We start from the raw sequence: 23375 nt of genomic DNA, 5'->3' as shown, positions 1-23375 counted from the left end.
TGAAGCAGCAATAGTTCATTTTTCAGCACAGGCAAACCAGTGCCCTGGCCTCTGCTCCCTGAACTGGCAGTAACAGTTTTGGTGATAAATTCCTCTCCCCATGTCCCTCCCCCAAATCAGCCTAAGGCAGACACCTGGCACATAACATTGCATCCCAAATGTTTAAGTTTGACAAAAGTTATAAGCAACTAAAATTAGAGGTTTAATACTGGAGTGTTGAGTGACCCTAGCAACAGGTGTTGCCAGCACCACCTGTTACTGTGGATGAATACATTTTTGTGCAGTGCATGTACATATATTTACACACATACATAAAGCTACACGGATAGATACCTTCTAGCTCCGAGGGAGTATGAAATCTTCTACTTTGCCTCATCTGATCTAAGAGAAGTCAGACTAATAACAGTCTGAGAGATCAAGCAAAACTCACTACATCCAGTAAGGTGGAGTCCTGAGCAGTGCGATGTAACACCATAGTTTAACACTGTTCATGGCTGCAGAGCATTTTAATGAATGGCTATTTAGTAAATTAAGTGATTCAGATCTTAGCTTTGAAATGTCACCGCCTCTGTACAGCACATTTCAACATGGAATTAAACTACAGCAGCTCTTTCGGCTCTGAGAGACCCGCATAGGAGGGAATAAGTCAGGCTGTAGGTCTGCAAAAAACAGTAACTGAAAGAAAAAAGGGAAACCCACCCTGCAATGTTTTTCACTGTAAGTGATCTTTGTACTGGTTGTCTGTATTGAAGCCAGCCATACAGCCTTATTTGATTAACAGCAGCTCCACTCCATTCTCCTGGTGGCCCCAAGAGCATCTTGCCCACTGCAGGCACCTTTTGCCAGCATCCAACAGGATGATGAGGGGAGACAAACTGAACTCTGTGAGCTGGAACAGCAAAGGCATGAATAATTGATGGAAGGCAAGGAGTAAGCACTGGCAGCTAAAGCTGAGACACTAGTTGGCCGAGTTTGTGATGCTCTACACTTGGTTAAGTCTGTGCTTCTTTCTTCATGTTATATTCAGCACAGTAACTCTGAAACACTTCAGCCACCCAGTTTTGTAAGAATTACTCTACCTTGATAAAAATTAAGAAGGGGAAGGAAAATCTGTTGTAGTCATGATGGATTCTCTTTTCACCAGCTAGCAGTCACAACTGCAACTGCCTAGAGCTCATACAAATGGCTGCAGCAGCACTTGCATTCAGCTGTGGCCACCCTCCAGAGGATGTATAAAATGTTGACATGCTGACTGACCTTCAGAGATGAAAAGACAGTAACAACGATGACACAGAGGTGCTCATGCTACCCTTGACTGGGGAATCCTGGCATGGATGAAGGGACTGTGGGAGGAGAGGACGCCTTTGCTGAGTGGCAGAAGAAGAAGAGGGCAGTCACATCACGCCAGCACGTGGAAAGGGGCAGAATGAGGTGGGCAAGTTGGTCCCTGCTATGACTGACTGCACAAGGGGCAGCTGTTACAATAAGAGAGGAAAAAAGGAAGGAAGGAAAGGGACAGACTGAGATATAAATGAAGATATTCCTACTTTTCTAAGTAGTAAATACAGTAGAGTAATAAATGTAGAGCCTTTTAATGTGCCTCTCTCAAATGGGCTTCAAAATCAAAAGATTTACTAACCTAGTCAAATGAAAATGGCATACAGATGTCAGCAAGCACATGTACCAGTAGGGCAGGAGTTTTTTGGAAAAAAACCTGACATTCGGGACACTAGTGTTATTTTTCATATTGCTGTTTGTGTAGAGTATTAAAATACGATCTTATAATAATGTAATAATTTAAACTGTAGAATGAGTTTCCTTCAATAATTATTTGAACATTTTCTAAGAATTAAATCCAGTTATATTCTGATGGCACTGTCACCATTTAAAATCATCTGTGAAGACTGAAATCTCAGTCTTCACTTGGAAAAATTAGCTACTTTCATTGTAGCACTCATAATATTCCTTGAACACCAATTTAGCTCTTGGTGCTTATTCTCTCAATTTATTCACTTCCTAAAAATGAGATCCTTTTAAACACCAACAAAGAAAGCTCTGTAAATATCACACACTACTGTTTCAAACGTACAGAACTCTGAGGAACCATGTCTTTTAAGGTCTTGTCTACAATAATTAGGAAAAGAAGGTCTAATTCCTCTTTGCAGAAAATGTACTGCAAAGGTATCAACAGTTTTCTTACCTAGTTCAGACACTGAAAAAAAAAGCCTCTTCCTTTCTATCAATTAAATCTTGGTGCTGTCATTCCTGACACATGACTACAAATATATCAAGATCTAAATCTCTCTCTGAGGAATACAAGCAATGGTTATAATTATTAGGAACTACTTAATCTAATAAGTAAAAGATCTAAGGAGGAAAAGATGCACTTTTCCATAGTTTATTCTTTTACCTTGATAGATTCTTACTAATGGGTAAATTAATGACATATTAGAAAACTTGTTTGTCATAGTACTTGTCAAAGAAACTTGGAATTTTTATTGTTTTGAGCTTGAATGAATGAGAAGAAAAACAAGTCTTTTTTTTCTTTTTTTTTTTTTTTTTTCTTACAGACCTGCCAAAACTGTGATAGAATTCTGGCTTAAAGGACAGTGAGTATTTTCAAGGGTCTCCACATATTTTACAGATGCTGTAATCTAATTTTCATCATCTATAGCGGTTCCATGAAACAACAATAAGGTACAGACACACCTTTCATGGACAAAAAGCCATTTTAGCTTTTTAAGTTGAATGAATACTGAGTCTACTTAGAAGCACACAAATTCTGTGCTTTTAGCCAACAAAGTTAGCTGACAACTGTAATTAAGAAAACACTGCCAAAAGCAGCTATGTCAGCTTTAATTTGCCCTCGGCAAATCTGGGTATTTTGTCACATACATTTCTTACAATAGAAGTGTTTCCATTGTCTATCAGTTTTTTACACAAAAATGTAGAATAGACCTGACATCAATGTTAGGATTAACATTAGGAAAGGGCTGAATTAAACAAGTACCCACTTGCACTCAGTAACACCCATTTACACCTGTACAGCTAAGGAAAGGCTTAGATCTGACAAAAGACCTTCAGAGCCAAAGAATAAACAAAATCACTAAGATCAACCGTTAGAACAACAATCAAATGCCAAAACAAAAATAGGGAAGTTACTACTATCTGCAAGAAAACATAATTTTACATGTCTGCAAGAATGCTCTACTTTTGCAATATGGAAATGAAAATTAATTTTTTAATCAATCTTTCACCACAGCCTTAACAACAAATGAGAACAGTTTAAAATAGGTATCTTTCCTAGGAAGACAACTCCTGTGCCTTTTATCAGCAATGTCACTGAGATGGTTTGACCAGGATGGTTTTTTAGCTCCATTTCAGATAGACAGAGTGATAAACAAGTAAAACAAAAAAAAATGTTCTCCCAGGTTTTTAATTATAGATGGCAATCATTGCTATCTTTGCTGAAGCTTGGCAAATTCAAAGTCATACTGGAGTACTAGGAAACCATTTGTTTTTTTCATGAAAAATTAAGATAACAGCATTAAGTATGTCACAATTTAAACAAACTCTGAGTCTGCAAAATGACAAGTGAAACAAACCTTTTAAGCTGGATAGGGTTTCAGCGCAGTTGAAATCTGAGGATCAGGGTATTTTAAAAACCAAACCCACTGTGCACAGCTTATGCTGTAGCCTTTATATCAGTGTCCACCCTGCAACCTTGCCTGCCATGGACCAAGAATTTTTATTTCTCTGTTTTAGCTGGCTGCCAGCTTTCACACAAGCTGAACTCTGAGAATCCTGTCCCTGTGCCCTGGCAAGCTGGGTTAGATAAGGATTGTGTATGTTGATTTCCTTGGGAGATTCCGTTAAAATTTTTGTTTAAATTAGCCAAAAATGGAAGATCATTGAAATTCAACAGCTTGTATTTCATACCCAGCGCTCTCTCCGATATTTTTATGATACCGGACAAGTACCTTATCTCAAAAAGGTGTCCTTTGTTTATCTGCCTTATTTACATTCTCAGCTCTTTAAAGCACTTCTATGCATTTATAAAGTACTTACTGCTAATGAAACCAGTAATGTAAAAGGCAAAAATTCAAGCCAGTAATTAGTTCTTTAAGGCCTCCTTTTGAAACATTGGTGATATTGGAGATAAATCAAGGATAGCAAAAAAAATTTAAGGCTTTTTGAAAAACATAACAAACCAAGCGGTCAGATTCCTATGATAGCTCCTGGCAAACCAGTATCTGAATAATAAATGAGCATGCTATTTAAATGAATTAAGAATACACTTCAGCTAGAAAGCTTTTACTGAACTAGTGCACTGCTCCATCGAAAGATAATTGATAAAAGTAATTTCAATCATATGAATTAGTGAATTGAACCACCTGAATTAAAATTCAACTATGCCTAGTGGAAAAGGCAATTTGCAATAATAGAAGCTTTTGATATGCTTTACAAAACAAGCTTTGGATCTGTCCTTCTTTATTTAGAGCAATCATTCCTCTGAGGAAACAAGAAACATACAGTGCTGGGCCGAGGCCATTGCTGGCAAATCTCCATTTCAGAAGAGCAGTCGCATCAGAGCCACTCAAAATCAGAGGGTTTCTCTGTGAGTAAGGCAGCCCGGGGTAAAATGGGTGGGATGCTGATGCAGGGAGAAAACATCAAAGGATGACACAATCTTTTAGGAAACTGAAACAGACTGAAAAATTAAGATAAGTCAGTTTTCAAAACTTGTTAACGAGACCATGGCACCAAGTCATCAGCAGTTCCAGGACTTCCAAAATAACCGCAGTCACCTGGGTAAAACCAGATTTTGTGGTGCTTGCTACAGAGCACGTGAGCAGCTCTGTCCTCACTGGGGCTGTAGCAAGAGTCTGTAGGGATGGCAGGGAGAGCAGGGGAACAGCTTTTCCTTAGGTATTATCCAAGGAAAGAGACTTGCTCCCAGATCAGCTCTCCTTTAATAACTAACCCAAACTGCAGATAGGAAAAGCTGAGAATATATTCAAACTTCCAAGCTTACCACAAGACTTGCCCTGCAATGACATATAGCATAAAGTTATTTCTTCCAAAACAGCAGAAAAGTCTAACAGGCCTGTTAACAGCAGCCCTTGGCTGCAAAAGGTGCATGGGATGTGAATTAAGATTTCACATTTAACACACAAACTGCAAGAAGCCAAGCAGAGAGCACAACTGCAGATGACCATCGCCCCAGCAGGAGAGGCTGCCAGCCCTCTGGGCTGGTTCTGACATCAGGGCTGGAAGGAGCATCTAGAGAAAAAATATGTCATGTGACATGCAAGTCCTCAAACTCCCAAATAAGCACCTCATGCTTGGTCCCTCTGGCTTCACTTAGATGTCTAAAAATTAGATGCCTAAATCTGAGTTAGTGATCTCTATGGTGCTTTGCTGTAACTATGATGGTGTAAGGACATACATAGAGAAGGGTTTATAATTAACTTTGAAATCTGCTGCTCCTATTTCAGATCTGAAGAAGAGCTCATATGCCCAAAAGCTTGTCTAATTTTTCCAACTTACAGCAGCTGGTCTAATAAAAGATATTATCTCTGTCTACAAACCTCATCCTGACTAATGACCCCAGGCTCCCTTCACATTCAAGGGAGAGAAACAGACACAGCAAAAGAGAAATTTATTCCAGGTTGAGATAGGTATCTAATACAGGCCTCAGACTTACCTGTTTCCTTCCATTAACTTTAAAGAAATGCTACAATCACTTGCTCTGACCTGACATTCAGCTTTTATACATCTATATTGTGTAGATGAATCCTTCTTCATGCAGCCAGATAACTCACACCATGACTGCTTTTTGTATTTGTTACATCTGTAATCTGTTTTTTCCAACCTCCTATCTATCAGCCTGATGTTAGCAGTGCTAAGTGTATGTATTCTCTGTTTTAAGAACTTAATCAGATACAAGGGCAAAGTGTATTATGGTTCAAGTGGCAGAGTGGCTGCATAACTGGAACAATAAAATATTACAAAGGCCAATTAAAATTACCTGGAAGAAGCTGTAACCATACTACATTTTTCTGAGATCAGAGAGGTGGAGAATGACTCCTGCCAGCCTACAGAGAACATTATGCAGTTCATACTTTTGGGATGAATGGCATTTCCTGAATCTGCACAAAACCATGGACCTTCCTTCCACAAAGAGCAGCCAGGCAGAGCCTGAACTCAAGAAAAACTCCTAGTATTAGGCTTGAGATGGTAGTCAGTCTCATCTAGCAAAGAGAACAGCATAAGCTAGACTAAGCCTTCAAAACTCAATTAATGAACGTTGGTCCTATCCTGAAATAAAGACGAGATGATTACTGTAACATCGCTATGTTATCACCTCCTCTTGCTAACAAAGCCTAGTTTTTTAAATACTATAGTGCTGGAGCACATGCCAGGTTAAGGTACTAACAACAGATGAAGATAAACTATTATGATAGCCTTGTAGCACTAGAGGTTTAATTCTGTTGCTTTACTAGACAGTGTTAGAAGTCATGATCCATGGCTTAAGGGCTCTGTAATCTACTTTACAACTAGAGAAGATAAGCATAACAAAAATAAGAAGAAAAATAAAGTAGGATAAGAACAACAATGAAATGACACAGTTAAAAATCTAACTGCATGCACAACTTGAGCAAATTGCATCTTAATTGTAAGCAGAGATTAATTTGGATTCAGAACAAAAATATCTGCAAATTAATCATCCCACTATCAAAATGAAAGAAGAAAAGGTCAAAACCTTAACAGCACCAGAAATTGATTCTTACTCACTGTGTAAGACTTAAGTTCATGTGCTCAATATAAAGCCACCATCACCACTGTAGCAACTATCCCTATTGAATGTCATTCAGCCACTTCCTTTACAATTTGTATTCTGCCATATATCTGAAGATCTTCCCTACTATGACAAACTGTTACTTTTCACATGCATCTCACAAAATGTTAAAAAAAAAAAAAAAGCAGCTAAAGACTAAGAACAAGAATATTAAAGACTGTTAATTATTACAAATTGGATTCACTTCCTGGCAAATGTTTCTGAGGTGCCAGGTGAAGAATTCATCCTTTGTGTGGGAATTTATTATTAGAATAAAACTACCTCACCAACCCTGGAATACAAAAAAGAGGGCATGTGTCAGAGAAGACTATCTTTTTCACCTTCTTGCTTTGATGCAATTTATCCCCTAAGCAGGAACTGCATATCATATCAAACTGTGTCAAACTATATGAAGAATTGTATGGTTTATTTATTGCACTTTGATATGTAACGAACACTCCAACTTGCAAGAATTACAGATAATGAGGCCAGAAACGACCATGTGGGTCACCTACTTTGTCCTATTGCTCCCAGCAGACTTTTGCTCATGCATTATCTCAACAGTTTATGTGCACACAAATACTATTTTTTGAATGTGCAAGCGTGTATTAATTATAAACTGTAGTTTGGGGTTCAAAAGACAATAGTGATATTATTTCAACTGCTTTTTTTATGAATAGTTTGCTTTTTCTTAAACTTACTCATCCAAGTACAAACTTCAGGGTACTGTTGATATTGTTTATTCCCAATGAAAGAGAAAAAATAAAATGTAATCACTTGATATAATTTAAAAATTAAAACTGGAAATACTTTGTGAAAAACTTGAAATTATTCATGGTATCAGCATGAAAAATGCAGTGCTGTTACCATAATTCTGTTCAGATGCAGGGCATTTACAGCACTTGTGTCCAAGCAGTAAATAACTGACATATTAGTGCATCAAGACAATTTAAATTACTTCAGTGGGTAAGTAACTAGAAGCACTGACATTTCACATAAATTGAGTGGGTTCTCAAGAGTCCTGTAAATATAAAAAGCTATTTAGATTCAGTTTATATAGTAGCTCACTTTTTTTCCTGTTTCACCCTATCACATATCAAAATTATTTACACCATCATTAATGCTTTCTTTTTTGTTAAAACAATATTTTTCTTTTAAAGATTAATTTACTTGCACTACAGCAACCTACAGTAAAAGTTCATAGAAATATTGCAAAAAATGTTCCAACAGGTGACAGCTGATTGGAAAAGTACAATGGAATTTTGGCAGAAGTATCAGTTTGGGAAACTTACTTTCATCATATCCAAGCAAACCCTAGTCAGACTTCTGAAAGATTAAAAAAAAAAGAAAAAACAAAAAGAGAGAGATGGCTGATGACCTTCTGTACTGCTATTGTGCAATCTGGATATCCCATCAGCAGGATGCCCCATTTCTATCGCTGCACTATTTTAATGATGGTGGTAATGGCTGCCCCTGTTTCATTCTCCTAGTGCCTTGTGCTTCCATCAAATGTCTGGAATTTGACTCCTTTAGGGCCACTCTACATCCTCCACAGACTAAACGCATCCTTTCCCACATCTTATTGTTCTTATTTCCATCCCAGTAGTAACAATTCTAGAGAACACAGCACAAACAGCACCTTCTTGGTGATTGCAAAAAAGGTCTCAGGAGTTTCAGAGAAGCCTGTGGGAAGACCCATGAAGTGTGGCTCCCCTGTGGTTAAGGGCAATTGCCTCATACACAGAACATGTTAATTCGGAAGGGAGCTCTGGAGATCATCATGGTAATTAGAATGTCCTTATTTTCTCATGGTGACAACTGGAAAAAACTCAAAGCAGGGTCAGTCAGTGCAGGTTGCCCAAGACCACGTCCTGTTGGGTTTTGAATATGCCTGCACACATTTGTTTCTAGAAGGGCTATGAATACAAGCTATCTCTCCAATTTAATACAGTCATCTGAACAACTTCACAATAGGAAAAGTATCAGTTTAGGTGGTTTGTAGCCTACACTAACACCAAATACAAGCAATAGTTGGTATGTTTCACACGGAGTTTTAGGATTCCCCTCCCCCCCCCCCCCTTGCTTATATCAAAGGCAACAATATTCCTATGCAGTTGAAGATTGCATCTGCAGTGTATCCCCTGCTCAAGCGTGTACAGAGGAGGCCACAAAGATGATCAGGGTATGGAGCACCTCCCCTGTGAGGACAGGCTGGGGGTTGCTCAGCCTACAGCAGTCTCCGGGGAGACCTTATAGTGGCCTTCCAGTACTTAAAGGGGGCCTACAGGAAAGGGGCGGGGGGGCTGTACTTTTTATCAGGGAGTGCAGGGATAGGGCAAGGGGTAATGGTTTTAAAACCAAAAGAGGGTAGATTTAGATGAGATATAGGGAAGGATCTCTTTCCTGTGAGGGTGCCGAGACACAGGAACATGTCGCCCAGAGAGTTTGTGGCTGCCCCCTCCCTGGCAGTGTTCAAGGCCAGGTTGGACGGGGCTTTGAGCAACCTGGGCTAGTGGAAGGTGTCCCTGCCCATGGCAGGGGGTTGGAACTGGATGATCTTTACAGTCCCTTTCAACCCAAACCATTCTATGATTCTATGAAGAAAGAAACAGCATTTTTGCCTTATTTGTCAAGACATGAGAGCACTAAGTACTAGGTTTAACATGAGAGCACTAAGTACTAGGTTTAACAGTAAATCTGGGCGTTTTATTCAAAGGAAACAATTCTGTGTTGGTAATTGCATTAATTAGAGTTCTGTGTCTAAACTCAAGGCCTGGGACATTTTCTCTTGCTGTCCAGAGCACAGTAAATGCCAAAAAAATTCAGAACCTTATTAAGCTTATCTTCCAGAACATAAGTCCTATTCATGAACATGCAATTTACAGTTACTAGATGTTTGAGGGCATTGCTATTGAGTTTACAGAACAGTTAATTTGTAAATTACAAATGATACAAATTATGCTTAGAAATGAAAGGATTAAGTGAACACCCACTAGATGGTGTTCAGTTACTGCATGGGGTGACTTGGGCTAGTTATAGCTGCAGCTCCTATTCACCTCTGCTTTGAAGGAGACTTTTCTTGAAGAAACAACAAATACATTTGTATAAGAAGACAAAAAGGGATGAAATCACCCTCTTTACTAGAAATTTGTAAATTACCACCTGTGTTGAATGTGGGTAAGTGGAACTTCTAAAACATATGACAAATCTAAACAAAAGAAAGTACACAAGATTGTTTTGGATCCACTTGTTAATATTCTATGGTTTTACTCAAGATAATTTTTTTTTTTTTTTTTTGCAGTTGGTGATATTATTCATCTGTTCACCCTCCCAAACTCTCCTGACACCATCCACTGAAAGAAAAGGGTGAATAAACACTCAACAAAGAAACAGATCCATTTTGCAATTATTAAAAGGATGAACAGAATTACTGGATGTCTATTCTAGTAGAACCTAATGCATCACTTCCTTTTTCAGCAGAATTGTAGCAATTGCAACTAATTCCCATTAGTGATTAGTGAATCACCATAAGAAAAAAAAAGAATAAGAGTGCTATATTAGGGGAAGAGACTCTGGCATAGGTGCAGTACTGTAGCACTTCAAATATTACAGTTTCCTGCAGATTACAAGGATGACTAGTGATAAAGGGAATTGCTATTCAGAGCTGAATTAAGTTGATCCTGTCATGTCAAAATTTCCAGAAGGAACCTTTTCCCTTTATAAGGTTCTGAAGTGCAACCTTACATTAAAATTTTAGGAAGGCCATTTTAATGCAGATGACCCCAGCGATGACATTACTTTTTCCAGCTGCCACTGTGAGAAGATAAGGACATTCTAATGACCATGTTTGGGAATTTTCCTACAGAAGACTTTGCCTACTGCTTTGGGCATTTTACTGATCCTGCACAGCCCTACTTCATTATTTCCATAACTCTCCAGGTTCAGGCATTACTGCAATCTCTAGCTTTTCTTTCTTTCTTTTTCTTTCTCTTTCTTTTTGCTTTCTTTCTTCTCATGCTTAATCGGAGTTCCTTTCAGTGGCTGACTTGCTCTCCTTCGGTCCACGTCATTCTCGCTTTTAACTTTAAATTAGCCAGGAGTTTCTTTCTACTTCTAAGATTAGCTCATTCTGTTATTAGCACATACAGAAGCTCTGAGCAAACCGGTAACAGCCCCTGCTGAGTCTGACTTGTTTATACATCATTAACATCTGTCACATAGCAATTAACAGATGTTTGGGACGTTTTCCTACAGCAGGGGCTCCAAGGGTATCTAAGTGATAACAGAATGCTCCTGTATTTTAAGCTAAGAAGGGTTTGTCCTATTTTTTCCACACAAAAAGACTACTGAAGCAATCTAGTTTTAGCTAGTTTCTGAGTACCAGAATGAAGAAAGTTACATTAACCTAATTGAAATGTTGTCTTTATGCAGAAGATAAGGTGCTAATGGAAAGAATCACAGGATCATGAAAAGCCTGAGAAATCCCCTAAAAAATCAGTGAGAACTAAAGTAATGAGAAATCACAGAAGAGCTTAAAATCAGATGTTAATCATGCCTTCCTGCAGTGGCCAAAATGGTTTGGTTAATTTGCAAGTTTAAAAAAAAAAAATCCTGCTAATAGTACGTTTAATAGTAAATTACTGACATGATGTCCCACCAGCCTTCCTTATTAGCAGAAAAGAAAATCTCGTGCACCAACTAGAAGACCTCATCTGCTCTAAGGGGTGAACTTTGGAGACTGAATAGGAGTAGCAAAGATAAGCCATCTCTTACCCCTATGACTTCAAACTCCTCACCTTCTAAAGAGAAGTTTGGCAGAAAGAAAAAATAAATCTAGACAAAAAGATCAATAGACTCTTTCAAAAAAATGAAGTTATTCTTTTCTAGAATTGCCTTATTTCCCCAGGGAACAAAGCTTTCTCCCCTGAATTCAAATCATCTGATGAAGCAAACCTCAAAAAGACATTTGACTTCACCCTGCCTTTCATTTTATATTCAGATTTTCTAAAGAATTCTGGTACTATTAAGCACCAGTGGAAACACTGCATTAGGTCTGTCAGAACAGAAATATAACATAAGTATTTGTTCAGTAAAGATAATGGAGGAGATAAATCAAAAAGCATAAATATATGTTACATCAAAATTCCCACTAACATCTTCTCATTTAACTTGTAGCAGCCTTCAGAATACTGGGCTTCTCTGTCTGCTGCCCCTAATTATCCTTGCATTGTTTCCTTCCTGCCATACTCAGCTTCTCTGACAAAACTAATTGCTCCTCCAAGAGCAATCTTGGACTGAAAAAATGAACCATTTTTCCTGTTCCTGTGCAAAGGCATATACATTACCTAGGGGCCTCAAGCCCTTAACCTCCCTTTGGATGTTCTTTGCCAGATCTCTCTTTGTCTTAATCATGATTCCATGATTATATTAAAACTTCACTTAAGAACACAATCATTTTCTCTACTGTACTACCCTCAGCCTAGCAGACACATGGAGCTACAAATGAGGACCAAAGCACTTATGGTGCTGAAAGCTCTTCTGCATGTAGCAACTGTGAGTAAAGCACAGGCTAAACAGGTTTAAGTGTTTCACTCTACTGAGCATTGCTTCGTACTGTTTCTCTCCTTGCTGAAGCTGCAGTTTGACAATTCAGATGTTTTAGTAACAGTATTTAAAAGCTCCTGACTTCAACCCTTCTTCCATCTCTTAGGCCACAGTGATTGCTAGTGGATTGTGCTATGAACCAAGGAATTAAGTTGGCTTTATAAAAGAAATCAAATTCAGAAAAGAATGGAGTAAAGCTATTTAGATGAAGCCATGAAACAGACAGCCACACCCAGGCAGAGGAGATAAAAATAAACCTGGGTTTGCTTAACCTAACAAGACCAGCACTGAGTGGTAATATTATTATCTATAATTCATCATGGGGTTAAGATGCAAAAGAAAAAAAAAAATCCCTATTTTAGGTAATGGGAAAATGTTGGCACTTGGGCAAGTGGGTTTAAAGAGACAGTGATTAATTTTAGGCTGGATAGCAGAAGAGTTTTCAAGCAACAGAGGGAATGCTATGTCACTTTTTCCAATATAAGCAGTGGTTACAAATAATTTTAAATTGAGCATGAAAAATCTATAAAAGGTCTGTATGTTAAGTTTTTAAACTGCTAGGATAATAGCTGACTTTTAGAATATATATGACAAATGTTGACATAATTAGCCATGAAATGCTCGAAACAAGTGCTAAGCCATTATGTATCACCCTAATAGAATATGCAAAATCCTTAAAAACACATTACCAGATATTACACGTTAACTAGGTAAGCTGTGGTAATAAATATGTGTTCTTAGAATGGTACGACTAAGCAGATATCCTTTTTCTTTCCTACAGCAGTACTGGACATAAAGAATAGGGACTGTCCTCCTGAAATGAGCATTTATTTTAGTTGCAGAGGAAAGAGAGTGAATTGAAATTTGAATCAAATTTTAAGTAGGCTTTTTACAATTCTCTAAGTGGGTGCAAATGAAAAGCAAACAATAGATGGCTTTCTTTTAGTGAAAGAGTACAGTCATTTTATGTTGCCCACTGTACTTCTAAATTGAACATACTGGTTTAAAAGCCCCTTACTTTTTCAACAGCAGAGACTGCCTTTACCATCATACACATCACAAAAACCGCTGCTCTTTTCTACTAAATAGTTGTTCTCTCTTGCCAATTTGAACAAAGCCAGAGAAGCAGATGAAATTTTTGAACATTGGGTTTTATATTTTCTCCCAAGAAAGTGACAGCAAAACAGAAGCGAGCTCTCACACTCTCTATCACCAAAAAATCCATGGAGAAGAAATAATTGCTATGTCAGGGTGTGGGTGATTGTTCAGAAGTTGTCTGACACAGTAAATAAATACAGTCCCAATGGAAAAGCAGATGTCCATCCACATGAGACAAAATGACTAATTTTAGTATTCTCTATTATAAGAATCTGCTCTGTCAGACTCACAACTGTTTGGATTCAGTCCACAGTTAAGAACAAACACATCTCACTCTTCCCCAGGAAAAACAAAAAACATTGAGAGGAACAAAAAAAGACAAAAGTCGTCTGTTTTCTGGAACTGGCAGTTTCTCCAGTGGGATATGTGACTGACTTAGTGCTTGCCAATACTAATGCAGCAGCAAGACTCCACTGTCCCAGCAGTATCAGAGGTGTTGGTGCAAAGGACATGAATTCAAGGCTAGAAAAGAAGACTTGGGAAAATGAGCTGTATCTTCCTGAAGACTTCAAACATCAGCTCTTCTGAAAGACAACTGAAATAGTCTGGATAAAGTCAAATGGCAGCTGGCTTAGCCATGTTTTATATTAAAATTCTATAGAAGGAGCCCCATTTTTAATTTTTATTAAGCCAGGTAGGACCACAGCTCTTGGTGAACAAAGACCCAGGATACCAGCATTTTCTATATACTGATAAGCTAACTAGAAAAAACAAGAATGGCCAATTAGGATGTACTTGGACCTAGTAATGATGCTGAACTACCTTTCACCTGGTAAGAACCAAGGAAGGATTTGTTGGAAAACATGGTATCTTCTTGTTAGCTATGGCTGAAAAATCCTTATGCTTTCAGGTGCACAAGCCTCTCCCAGGTCTGAGAGGAAAGATATTTTACTAAAGACATAGCCAGCAGAATGACCAGGTGTCCTCCAGCATTATGGATGGTGGTGTGAGGACCAGAGATCTCTGATGGACTGGACAATGTTGGAAGATTGATTTAACTACTAAAAGTTGGCTCTTGGCTGTAATTCTCCTCTGCAGTAACGAAGCTGGTAAACCCAAGAGAGGGCACTGCCATGTAAGCAGGTGGCTCTAACAAGAGAAACCTGTGTGTTTTACACATGGAAAAAAGTCTTTGAGCTCAGTATTTGCTTTTGTTTCACAGTAGATGAGAAAGGCTACTGAGCACAATCTGTGCTATAACCCACTGCAGGTGCAGGGCTGGAGAGAAAAAAAAAGAGCATAACTCAGGTAGTTTCTCCCATAGGAAATGGATGCCAGTGTTTTCCAAACAGGGAGCAGTGGAACTTCTCCAAGGTCTCCCTGGAGACCCCAGCTGTTTGGCAAGTAAGGACAGCTCCTCTCATCTACCAAAGCAAGCTGCACACCTTGCCTGCTGCTATTGCCTAGAAGGAAAGTGATTAATACTCAATAGTTCTGCCTTAGATGTTTAAAAAAACCTTGTAATTAACATTTCTTAAGAGAACATGCAGAGAAAAAAAAAATCAGTCTGTATCAAGGTTACTCAAAAAAGAATAAACCATTGACCAATACAATAAAAATTCACTGTTGGCCTAAGGAAAAGCACAGAACCATCAGCACTGAAAGAGTTACAAACCACTGAAAATGTGAGGCTAGAATGCATGCTAGAGTTTGGCAGGAGCCTGACCTGCACTCCTGGCACCTGCTATCATCCACTGAGGGTCCACCAGATCCCCATCAATTCTAAATATCTGAATGCAACCCAAGGAATTTTAAAAACAGATTGTACTTCTTAGGTACAAACCAATACCTGTGTGTGTTAAGGACATATGTTGCAAGAAATTAAAATACATTTAAGAGTGATAAAAATTCATTGAATCTGATTTTCACGCTACATCTGTTAAGACTTAATTGTCAGTTAAGCAGGATGCTTCAGAACTGATTACGTTCCACTGAATTTATTTAAAAAGAAAATATACTGAAGTAATTTGTCCAAAGTATTCAGAACCCATGGCAGAAAAAATCCCAGAGAGATTTTCTGTGGTATGCCGACAGTATGTTATAAATGTAGTTGAAAGTGTGTGGTATTCTACAAGAATAAAAAATCTTTACAAATAGTAAAAATATTCAGAGATGAATGATTGTACGAGTTCTTGAAATTTGCTCGTATGTGTAAAAAAAAGTGACTTCTCTGTTAAGTATTTTAAATTTCATGGTAGCATGTCACAAAACTGGAATACTTCACTAAAGCAGAAACTGTTGCAAGGCTTCTGAAATTCTAAGGCAGCTGATGTTTATACAACAAGCAGACTCCTGTTATTAATAACCAGATCTTTCCATTACTTGTACTGCAAGTATTCTGTATGCACACAATATATTTTCATTCGTTTCAAGGAATCTGTTTTCCATTCAGATGTCATTAAATAACCAATAACTTTCACACTTTAAATAACTAAATCCTTCAAGATGTGTTGAGACCACTTGCCTCTTGCTTGCAACTCTGCTGAAGCCTGACCAGTTTTATTATTGGCACTGTTTGTGTTGAGTTTTGAAAAACTGCTTTCATTCATTGAGAAGTTGCAATGTATCTTCTCATTAACAATTGTTTTGCAGAAAGCTAAATAGCTAGTAATGTATTTTCAAATCATAACAACTTGCCAAATTTTTTACCGAATCAGTAAGCACTGCAGTCAATCGAGATAAGAATGCAGATTCTGCGTCATTCTCCAGGTAGCCAGCAATGCCACAAAGGAAAAAAAAAGAATCAATCACAACAAAGCCACGAGTTTATTATAACCTTACGCTTCTCTCATGCAGACATAACCATAAACCCACAAATATAATTAATCCAATGTCAGTATAATTTTAAGGATCAGAAATATATTTTTTCTATTTGACTTTAAAAGGAATGTATCCCAGGTACCTTCAGCACTGTCTCATAACATGCTTCAAATGCACGGAAATGGAACCGGGGGAAAAAAAAGGATACTTTCTCCCTGTGCAATAATATACTAAAACCTGCTTCTTCTTAAGTGATTTTGCTCCATGGTTCCCTTCCCTCTAAACACCACTGCTCAATCCTTCCTCTTGCTCCCCCATCTGTCCATGCACACTTTCTCCCTGGTGCAGCTGCAGGGGCTACAGCACTGGAGGCCAGCTCTTGTCTAACACCTCTACTCTAATTGCAGCACCTCTTGGATCTATTTTTCAAACAAATTTTTCTGAAAAATGAGAGCAAACAAGTAAGTCAGTGCAGTGGCCCACCCCTGCCTGACCAACAGTCCAGATTTGATTGTTGTGGAGTGGAAGACCCCATTTCTCCTCAAGAATCCCATCTCTGATTCTGTTATGCAGTACCTCATGATGCAATAGCTATGAAAACACATCAGTCTTTATTTTGATTTCACAAGAAAGCTTATGTGCAGATAGAAATACACATTGTCAGGCTTATAGGAATTTCTGCAGTACTTCTACTGTTTCTGAAGAACTATTTCCCTTCAAATTAATTTTTAGATAAACCAGTCCCATGAAGATCATCAGTGTTACATCAGACAGCCTATGTAACTAAGTTGCCAGTGTTAACAAACTGTTGCTGAGGAGAAAAGAAGAAAAGATCTCACTTAGCTTATCTATTTACCAACAATTGGCTGAAGTACAACATTTTATCCAAAACTATCTAATATTTTATCCAGAATATAAATGTTAATGTTGTATTTGGACACTTAAGGGAAAGTAAAAGGCCAAGTGTATACAATATGTTACTTTAAAGACTTCCTTAGAGTTGCAGTAGGATTTCCTAATGGTGTTGGGGTGATGAAGGATAGTTGAAGATGAAAAATTCACAGTATGGGCTGGTTACAGAAGCAGAAATTTTTAGCAATCTGCTTATCTTTGCTTATGTGTGTAGATCCCTCAACAGGAACATTAATTTCCTTCACTCACAACCCCACTTTGAGAAATGAGTAAACGACGACTAAGAAGCTTTGGCTAGAAATGGCTGATTATGTTTCATTTTTCTACAACTCAGATGAGATTCATACAATGATCTTAAACCATCATGTTGCTTCTTTGCCTTGCAAGGGATCACCTCTGTTCTGCACATCCCATTCTGCAGATTTCTCTACTGTGTTTGGAGGATTTGAGCAACAACAACACATCAACGCCACAAAATACTAAATGCAGAGACAGAGAGAAAACGATCTCTTAATACATTAGAAATTTAGCAGGATTGAATTCAGTTCCCAACTGTGCCAATGACACCCCATGTAACATTTTAATCCTCACTTCCCGCAGGGAGCTTCACCACTTATGCTAGCTTAAATCTTAGTCTTTGACTCTGAACCCTAGGTTTTAGACCTGACACTTGTGCATGACTCATATGAATCTGAATAGTTATCCTATATGAAATTTAGGTCAAAATGAAGACACTGAAGTATAGGCATCTGAACTCCCAATGGAGGCAAAAACTAAAGATCTAGAAACAAGAAGACTGACTCAGCTTGTTCTGAAGTACCCATCTACTGGCTGGTCCCTCTTGGCTCTCCAAACCCCACTGACTGCACCAGCACTGGTCTCCACTAAGGACAACGGAGAACTAAATTCTCTTGCCATTGCAGCCTTGCACTGTATTCTTTCCTCAGATTCATTCACAGTGATGACCACCTTGATGCTGTGACAACCTGAAGCCACACATCATATCAAACCTGCAAACATATCACAACCTCGTGCCAACCATGTTTTCACGGAAAGCTTAATCAACTCAACCTCTCCCAGCAAACTTACACTAATACTCACTGACAGATAGGACTCTACTGTGGAAATACTGCCTCTGGCACACTGGTACCATAGAATACAGGAAAATTGGTTTAGTGCAGATAAAGGAGTGGTTCATGACATGAAGATGCTACGATACATTAAATCTGGACTGAGTATATACAGAAGGATCAAGATCTTTATTTAATAAGTCTGTCAGGAAACTCTGCATTTGTTATCAGCTCATTCTCCTTAGATGGCAGGACTGTAAATATTTTTCTTCATTATCACCCTGACAGTAAATAACTTTGCAGGTGTAATTTAATCAACAGGAATGCCAAGATTTCACAATTTTTGGCCCACCATAAAGAAAATGAGTGATAGAGAAACTCATGCACCAGGAAACAAATGAGCAGAACTACTGAACTAAGGTCTATCAAGCAGGGTTCAAGATCACTTAAGTTGGATGACAGTTGATATATTTGCACTATAGTTCATCTGTTTTCTTATCTGGGAAAGTGTTCTATAATAAATCATAATTTATTGCATGTTTTGCAACCTTGTCAAAGGGCACACCTAAGATTTTTGCTTCAGTAATGAATTCCACCCAACTGTGTACAGGAATTCACTCAACAATCTGGACATAGCTAAAATATTTTGGTATTTTCTAACCTCAGCACTTCTGATCTAGCACCAACAACTGATCTGGTTTACAGAACACCACATTTACTTTCTTCTGAATTTAACTGTGCTTAAAAACTAATAGGAGATTTCAAAGTAATTCTCCAATGACAATCACCAGTGAGCAAAAAATCCCAAGACTGTTGGACAAAGATCCCTATTTCCCAATCCATAACTACTTCTCATCCCCCCTTTTTGTTTGCTTTTTTCCTGTTTGGGAGTGTTTATCTCTGAATAAGAACAAAGCAACAAAATGCTGCGATCAACCTCAGCAATATTTCTTGGGTTACACAGCTAAATTGCCCAAAAGACTGGTCATATGTTCCTGCCTATTATCTATATAAAAAAAGACAGCAGAAACAAAACTCTAGAGCAGCCTTAAGCCTTTCATATTATTATATACATCAATCAACTGGCAAACTCCAAGCAAATATTTATGAAAATGAATGGTTATTGCCAGGGTGCTTCAAATTTTTCCAAGTGTCTTTTTTTTTTTTTTTTTTAATTAGTGATTAATCAAAAATAGGTAGAGAATAACCCAATCATTACATCTTTAAGTTCAGCATTATAAAGCTCACCATTTGTATGTAGTATCACATATTAAAATTGCATCTCAAGTATACCAGTAAATGAAGGGTGCATGCCTGTTTTTCTTTCTAAAAACACTGTTCAGGGTGAAAGGGAATTAATATTATGATATAAGCAGAAAGTTCCAGAAAATAATTGCTGCTTTGCTATGAAGTTTACTATCCTGATCTACTCTGAATATACCTGGACAGACACTTAAGACAGGTCTGTTTATTTTCCTTGTATGAAACTCTTCTCAACACAATGAACAAATGACTGACTTTAAAATACTTAACACCCCACATATCTCTGCTAACAAATGCTATGTCTGTTTAAAGTTACGAGAAAACCTAAAATCCCAAGTAATATGGCTTGAGAATTTCTTACCATTGTGCTTATGCTACTGCCCAAAGAACCCAGGCCAATGATGTTTAGAAAAATGTTTAGGAGCAGTAAATTCAAGTATTAACATTTTTCTGTGAATTGTCTATGATGCTATTGTTGTTAGCCTGACCTCAATTTGAAATGCTAAATATGCGCCAGTGGAAAGATTTTTTTTTTGTTCACGTGTTTTTTCTTGTCATTATTTTTCTTTTCTGTTTAACACTGTTTCTTACTCATATTAGCAAAGTAACTGAAATTAACTTGGCTGCATTACAAATAAATCTTACCCACATACCACTTCATTAAAAATCTGCACGTGTACTATTATAGTTGGAGTAACCAATTAATATGTATGAACTGCTATGACTGAAAAACACTTATTTCTCTAACCTTGCTTTCACAGACAAGTGTCTGAAAGCCATATCTTCAAAACTGAAAATTACAGTATTCACTGTCTTTCAGTGTTTCAGGCTAGAAAACTCAAAAGAAAATATCTCCTAGGTTTCTAACTTAATGATCTAAGTTTTTAAGGGGAAAGAACTCTTCCTGTTAGCCATATATTAAGTTATTTTGAGAGTCTCCATGACTCTCAAGGTCATAAAGTCCTTCTAAGGATTTATATTCAGCATTGGATAATATTAGAAGTTGTGTCAGCAGTGAAGCCGTGTATTCTTATCACCTATAGATTTTTGGCAGACACAAGAAAACTTCTTTTATTAGAGATTCTTGTGTTCTATTCCTTCACCACTTGCAGCTCAGTAAACTCTGTTCTGCCTCACGTTTCTCACAGGACTGAATCAAAGTGTGTTCAAGTCTCCTTCCTCCTTGTTTCTCAAGCCTACCCTGAATTCCCTTCTGTATTTCCTGTTAAATACCTACAAGTTGCTCAGACATTAGCTGCAAGCTGGGCAGAGCATCCCAGGCTACAAATGGCTTTTGCTAGACAACGTGCTTCCCTTGTCAGTATGTGCAGACTGCAGCAGTGATTAAAGTTGGGATTTCCCTCAGCATACATACTAACAGAGTATTTGTCCTCTGAGTGACAATTCTCTCTGAAACTTGGAGAACTTAACCTTTCTAAAGCAGAAAAAATATTGGGAAAGCTGTAAAAGCCAAATTCTTGGAGAAAAAAACATATAGAATTAAAAAAACCCCACCCTGTAACATGAAAATTAGAGATGATACAAAAGGGGATAAAAGAAGCTTAAGGAATGGGGTAGAGTTAACGAGGTGAGAAAACCAGGAGGAAAGGAGGACAACCACCTGTGCACTTTTTATCTGTGTGCTGGTCCTATCTTCTCCTCAGAAAGCATGCTTTTAGAAGTACTTTTTCAAAAACATGCATACAATTTTGATTTGTTCTTACATAGGTTTTGTACAAACTAGAGGAGATTTGAAACCAGAAACCTAGAACTGAGATCAATGCTTCATTACACTCATTCAAGTCACTCCCATCACTGCCTCTTCTAAGAAAAAAGGTCACAGAGTACTTACTGGTGAAGTAGATAGACAGATAATGGGGCTGGGAATGGTATGAACACTATTATATTACAGTCCTACTATTTTCTGTGGCATGTAAGTAATTAAGGAGCTACATACTGATCAGACATGCAAATTATGCAGAGATGTAATGTCATCATCAAGTCACCAGATTTCTAAATCATCAGCCTCACTTCACTGATGTAAATGGTGGTGGTGCCTGTGAGAATCCATATGCACAACATTTATAAATTGGCTTCTGCTTATTTATGTCAGATAAAGGATCTTATCTCAGTGATTTGCAAATTACATCTTTAAGGGGACCTGCAAGTTTCTTTTCCTTCACAAATACAATGATGAGAAAACAACTTACGTTCAACTTGATCAAACATTACTGAGAACAAGAAATCTCTTGGTGTCATGTAATATTCTCCTTCATGTTCCAATGATGCAAAATGCATGAAGCGATGCTTCCGAAGAGACAGTCTTTCATCCCTTTCCGCATGAATGACATTTTCCTTCTGAAACAGAAAAAAAAAAATATCCATGCAGAAAGATGGTTGCATTTGTAGACCAACTCTGTGATTACAAAGAATCCTCTACCCAATCTTGATTAACCTCAATATTTTGTGGGTAACCACAACAAGAGACTACCAAAAATTAAAGCTTTTATGTCATGGTCTTAATGAATGACATGCTTATACGACATTCAAAGTATTTTTTGGTTTCACTGACAGCATGCCTTAACAACACAGCTGAACCAAATTAATGGCTTGCGGTCAGCAAAGGCTGCCCTTGCTTCCCACTCCCCTGCTCTTGGCCATATGGTCCTGCATCTCCTTGTTTGCCAGCTCTGCTACTTGTTGGACTCTTGCTGAGACAAATTCAGCTTGCTAACTCAACAAAAAACTAAGCCAACAAAAGAACAAATAGGATTTTTCCAGGTTAGTGACTGGCTTGGCAAAGGTTGAAATGTGCTCTGCATCCATGCAAATGATCCACTCCTAAAGTAAATTACCAAGTTGTGGAGCAACTCATAAGACAGGAGAATAATGATGTTCTAGTTTAAGTATGGGCCTATCTTTCAGAGAAGTCTGAAAAATGGGAAAAGCAAAGAAAACGCTTGATAAAAGAGTCAGAGATTGTATCACCAAACCGAAAGATTCAACTAGTCAAGCAAACAAAAAGCTTCCAGCTCTACCCCCCCCCGAATATTGAGACACGCTTGATTTGAATTCATACAAATTGACAACACTCTGATGAGTAGTAACAGCATTTACTGACAGCAAGAGAGGACACAGACACAGTGAAACAGAGACATTCACATTTTAGGATTTTAGAGATAATAAGTGACAACAGGAAAATGAGACACTGAAGTTCAGAACACATGATGCGCATTTGAACATTAATCACAGAACAAATTTACCACCAGCAGCAGCACTAAATTTTAGGACTGTTCAAAGATGTGAAAAAGCGAATGAAAAGCAAGAAAATCCAAGGCTAATTACCAAGATCGCAACTTGAACATACCTGAAACAATTCAGTAAACAGCAAGATGGATCTGCAGCTAGGCCAGTGCTCCTGGCATTACTTGGTGTGTGATGCAGATGAGTGGGTACAGCCTAGGGCATGCCCTACTGAGATGCTGCAGCACAGCTTCCAGAAAATGACCACCATTTGTTTATGCAGTTTTCAGTTTCTGGATCATTCCTATGGACTGCTTAGCATCTGACCAGTCCAGTATAGTGCTGGCATATGCTGCATTTTGCAAACTGGGTTACTCTTGAGACAGGGCAGTATAAGCACCTCCTGGTTACACTCAGACCAGCTGCAGGCGCAATAAGAGTCTCATCACTTAATGTTAAAACACAGGGTCTGCTGTGCTGAGTGTGCTCATGGGGTGAACTGTGGGATAGGTAGACAGTATGTG

At 38.1% G+C, this 23375-nt stretch overlaps 1 protein-coding gene across 2 annotated transcripts in view; it reads right to left on the bottom strand.

Annotated features, from left to right (window-relative positions):
• The window catches only part of MICU2 (mitochondrial calcium uptake 2), a 145880-nt gene that overhangs the window by 41670 nt on the left and 80835 nt on the right, over nucleotides 1-23375 (bottom strand). For both annotated transcript variants that reach the window (XM_074915483.1, XM_074915475.1), the window contains exon 2: nucleotides 21819-21966. In XM_074915483.1, the coding sequence (XP_074771584.1) occupies nucleotides 21819-21966 (148 nt within the window). The remainder of the gene's footprint in view (nucleotides 1-21818; nucleotides 21967-23375) is intronic.

The sequence above is a fragment of the Athene noctua genome, chromosome 1, assembly GCF_965140245.1.
Source record: "Athene noctua chromosome 1, bAthNoc1.hap1.1, whole genome shotgun sequence".
NCBI classification, from domain to species: domain Eukaryota; kingdom Metazoa; phylum Chordata; class Aves; order Strigiformes; family Strigidae; genus Athene; species Athene noctua.
Note: the sequence above shows the minus strand (reverse complement) of the source record. Positions and strands in the feature narration are given on the sequence as shown.